The sequence below is a fragment of the Macadamia integrifolia genome, unplaced genomic scaffold, assembly GCF_013358625.1.
Source record: "Macadamia integrifolia cultivar HAES 741 unplaced genomic scaffold, SCU_Mint_v3 scaffold784, whole genome shotgun sequence".
Taxonomy (NCBI): Eukaryota; Viridiplantae; Streptophyta; class Magnoliopsida; order Proteales; family Proteaceae; genus Macadamia; species Macadamia integrifolia.
Genome location: NW_024870538.1, coordinates 151850 through 156442, shown reverse-complemented (window position 1 = coordinate 156442; position 4593 = coordinate 151850). Strand labels below are relative to the sequence as shown.

General features: G+C 32.4%; 1 protein-coding gene across 2 annotated transcripts; it reads left to right on the top strand.

Annotated features, from left to right (window-relative positions):
* Window positions 1-1745: 1745 nt before the first annotated feature.
* Window positions 1746-4396, top strand: LOC122069967. Of its 2 annotated transcripts, XR_006137614.1 has the most exons (4): window positions 1746-2325; window positions 2476-2566; window positions 3401-3469; window positions 4150-4396. XR_006137614.1 is itself a non-coding variant. In XM_042634059.1 (3 exons), exons 1-3 carry the CDS (start codon window positions 2093-2095, stop codon window positions 4177-4179), a joined length of 354 nt encoding a protein of 117 aa, XP_042489993.1. In that variant the 5' UTR covers window positions 1746-2092; the 3' UTR covers window positions 4180-4396. The 2 variants fall into 2 exon arrangements, 1 of the variants encoding a protein (XP_042489993.1); XM_042634059.1 differs by lacking the exon at window positions 3401-3469.
* The last annotated feature ends 197 nt before the right edge of the window (window positions 4397-4593 follow it).

Here is a 4593-nt window from a genome sequence, read left to right as displayed (position 1 = left end):
TGTTGAACCTCAGCCACTTTCAGAGATAAAAGAAGAGAAACCCAGGTGATGAAAAGGACAGAGAATGGAAGATCAGTTTATGAAGTGTTAGAGGAAACATGAATTATAAAGTTAAGCACCGAAATTCGCGTAAACTAGCAAACTAGAACAGTCTCAAGGTGTACTGCTTGATCACACACTTAGTGCCCAGAAATAAAATTGGAGGGAACCAAAAGCACCTATAGACTTATCAAATATGTGAAAAGGACCCTCTTGCTAGATGCATGATTTCTTTCAAAAATTGATCCCTGTACTAATCCTTCGCCATGATTTTCGGGAACTGATGGAATACTAAAGCCATTTTATGTAAACAATTCAGACCATGCTTTTGTTCATCAAAGCGTGATAACAGCCATTGGTTCTGAAGGATTCAGATAATTAGCTTGTAGAAGAAGTTGATTCATAACTTAAAGGAGATGGATTAAAATGATGTGTTTCTTGGCCAACTACTTTGAAGGTTATCTGTAGAAACAGAACCTTCCTTTCATGGGGAAATTGTTTTCTCAATAATGTGAAGGAAACTAGTCTAGATGCAATTCTCTAAACATTATTAACCAACTTACCCATGCCCTCCATCCAAATAATATGAAATTGACAAGTAGTCTGGATGAGTAAAGAAAAATTTAAAAGCTAAAGAGGTTTAGAGACAAGAGTGACAGAGAAAATCCACTACTTGATACCTGAACATTTACCTTAATTAAAGGACTATATAAGATTTGTCTGGTTAATTTCAAGCTTTTGTCTCTCTGGCTGTCCAACTTTGAACATTAAAGATATTAAAAATAAGGGCGGGGAAGAGGGGGGATCTTTGAGCAATATTGTACAAGCTCACAGGGAGACTACTGAAACACCATACCCATATTTTTTTTTTCCCAAAATTAAAAAAAAAAAAAAAATTATATATCATACTATCATACTATTATATAAAAGTATGTACTCATGTTTCGTGGCTAATCTTTCTATTGACTATTTTACCCTTCATATTTATTTAAATTCTTTTTTTTTTTTTCTTATCATTTTGTCATTATTTTTTAATTCTCCCAAATTGTTGGTACCCTTTCTATTTTTTATCTAAATTTTTCTTATTTCTATTTAATTTTTAAAATTTAACAAATCTTTACCCACCAATAATAGAATCAAAGAGAGGGTTGGGAAGAGAGAATTTAGGAGCTTGAGTTGGTAGAGAATTTATTCCCTTTCCTTCTCTATCCCAAACTCTCCCCTTGCCTACGATCTCCCCTCCTCTCTATATTTTCATCTTTTTTCCCTTAATAGATAAGAGAATTTATTAGATTTTAAAAAGTAACAAATCTTTACCTCTCTCTTTGTAAAATATCATTTATATAATAATATCATTCTATATATATTTACACCAAAAAATCGTGCATGTAATCATGCTTTGTTGCTAATCTTTTCTAAGACAACTTTACCCTTTTTTTTTATTTTTATAAATACCTTATCTTCTTTAATATCCATTTTCTTAATCTTTTTTTTCTTTCTTATTCTTTTAGTACCCTTTTTTTTTTTAGTAAATAAATATTTTCTACATAATCAAATTCTTTATTTACTCTCACAACACCTTTTACCAAAAAGAAAAAGAAAATCTAATCCCTCTCTCTCTCTCTCTCTCTCTCTCTCTCTCTCTCTCTCTCCCCTTTATTTCACAATTATGATTTACTTTCCTTTTCCTCCCTCTCTCTCTCCCTCTCAAATATCTTTCCCCTTTTACTATATACACTTTGCTTTTCGTCCTCCCTCTGCCAATCTTAACTGAAAGGATAACCTCCATTAAAAATCCAGTCATGTTCTTGTGGGTTCCTTTCAATTGAGCTGCTACTATGTCTGGTTTTACATGATTTTGCAATTGGTTTGAATTGCTCGAAGATCGTAGTCATATTAACTATTAAATATGAATATTTTTTTTGTGGAGGGGGTGTTTAATGTATGACATCACGTCCATGCAGCAGACAATGAATGCTTAGCCTTAGAAAGATGGTTAAAAACGAAGGGCAAAGTTTGGCTTAAAAAATAGAAGCTACAGGAAAGGCGAGAGATGAAGAATAAGGCAGTCTTCCTGACAGTTGTGGAGAAGTGCAAAGTATCATCCCTTCATCGCCCACACTCCACACACGCATCGACTACTTTTCTTCTTCTTCTTCTTCATATTTGGTCTCAGTTTAATCTTTTCCTTTTGGTATGTTGTGTGAGATCTGAGATGGCGCAGACCATTTTGGCTTCAAACTGGCAAGGCCGTCTTAATACCATCAAAGCTGATGCTAAGGGAAGGTAAGTTTTAAAATTGACATAATACAGAAAAATTAGCCCATCTCTTCATTCGTAATCATATATCTCATATCTATCTGTGATGAAACTCACCATTGCTTTAAAGTAACGGATTCCTTAATATGATTATATTATTCTTCTCACTGGTGGTAGAAAGGAAGAAATTCATACTTCAAAAATTAAGTACCTATTCAAGAAGGGGAAGCCGTACATTCGGATACCATCAAACGATTTGCACAATGTGGTAAAGAGTTTTTTTTTTTTTTTTTCTGATTTGTGTTTCTTCTTATGGTTCTTTGTCCTTGTGCTTTCCCTTTTTTTTGTTTTTTCAAGATACTATGTTTACTTGTTATGGTTTATCCAAAAGCTGATTCCCCAAAATTGTGCTATTCTGAGTCAATTACTTAAAGTAGCTCTTAGGAAATTGCAAATGATTCTTTCAATACGTATGCTATTTTCTGTTTTCCAACAAATTTAGGGAGAGAGTGTGTTTTGCAGCCATGAATGCCATTATAAGGAGATGTTGTTGGACGGGCAACTAAAAAGCATGATTTGTATCAAGATCTTAGAATCTGTCCTTGCACTCTTCCCATTTCTTCTCTCTATCTCTGTTTTGGGTTTTTTGCAGTTTGAAGTTGGATTATTTTGTAAATTCTCAATTTTTTCATAATACCAATATCAATCAAACCATCAATCAATCCAAGGAATGGAGACTCCAGAGTAGACGAAGTTGATTCAAAGATTGTGGATCAAGCAAAAGAGTATTAATCTGCTTGGATATATAACTGACCTGCTTTAATTTAGGTGTTTCTTCATCATGTTCATGTAGATTTCCTTGTTTTTCCTCCATTGTTCTTGTTGTTTTCTCATTAAAAAATATTTTAAAAAAAAAATGAAAAAAGCTAAGAAGCATAGAATATTATGGAGATGGATTTTGATAGTGATTATTGAAGGAGACTGAGGTTGGTGTTTTTATTCATAGTTTTTCTTTTTCATAAGGTAAATGATTGATGAACTTTGCCATTATGTTTCTTTCTTTATTTTATAAACTAAACATAATCATTTAAACCAATTGTAGATTCTTTCTGCAACTTAGAAAGGCAGACTATTGAAAAGTGAATCGACTTCGTTTTTACAACTTAGACAGGTTCCTCTCTCTCTCTCTCTCTCTCTCTCTTTCTCTCCATGACCTCAATTGCAACCATCCCTTGTAGAGAAGGATCACCACCACCCCTGGTCCAGTGCTCTCTCTTTGATCTTTCCCGGTTGGGGTTAACCTCCGATTTCACTCCCTGCCTTTTCAGCACCATAGATTAAAATATTCTAATATAAACAACAATTGTTTAATTGAAATCTCTTGATATTTTAATTTATTATTATTATTTTTCAATTCTCTTCGCTCCCTACTTAGTTTGTCAAAGAATGTTTGTATTTTTATAAACATAAGAAAGTATATGCCTCTATATACTAAATTGAAAATTACAAGTTTTCATTATAAATAAGTTATGTTTTAGAGAATGCAACTCATGCTCTGTTTTACGTTATTACTTTCTTATAAACATTTGAGCTTGATGTTAAAATTTAGAGGATCATCTAATACCTGAAATTCATTTATTATTTATTGTTGACATGGAGACAATAAGCCTTACAAAAAAACAAAAAAAAGACATGGAGATAATCCTCCTGAGCAAAATTTAGAGAAGTTTTTCTTGAAATTTGGATGATTTGTTCTCTTTTGATGGCTAATATTTTTTCGGTCCTGCTATCCTATGTGTATCTTATGTTCAGTTTCAACTTTTAATTTAATGTTTATACTTTGCTTCTCAGATCACTAGACAATCATCTCAAGAGTTGTGAAGAGATTACACTGACAGGTTTTAGTCTTGGATAATTGGGGCTTGCATTTGAGATTTTTTTTTTTTTTTTAATATTCTATCTGAAAATATATTGGAATTGTACAATCTATAAGTGAATTTTTGGTTTTATCTTGTTTACAAATCAGATCCCCACCGAAGGAAATCCTTATATTCCTTTTTTCATTAATGAGGTCAAAAGTCTTTAGCAATTTTTTTTATGTTATTGATACTTATAGTTTCTGATATTCTGAATACCAAGTATTGTTCAACATTTGACAGGGAACTTTTGCTCTTTATAGGACATTAGAATGGATATACCTCCTCCTGCAAAGATTCTAGAAATTAGTTCAATGGAAGAAGAGTATGCTTCTTCTATAGCCTGTGCTTCTTCATCCTATGATTGCACTTTTGAATT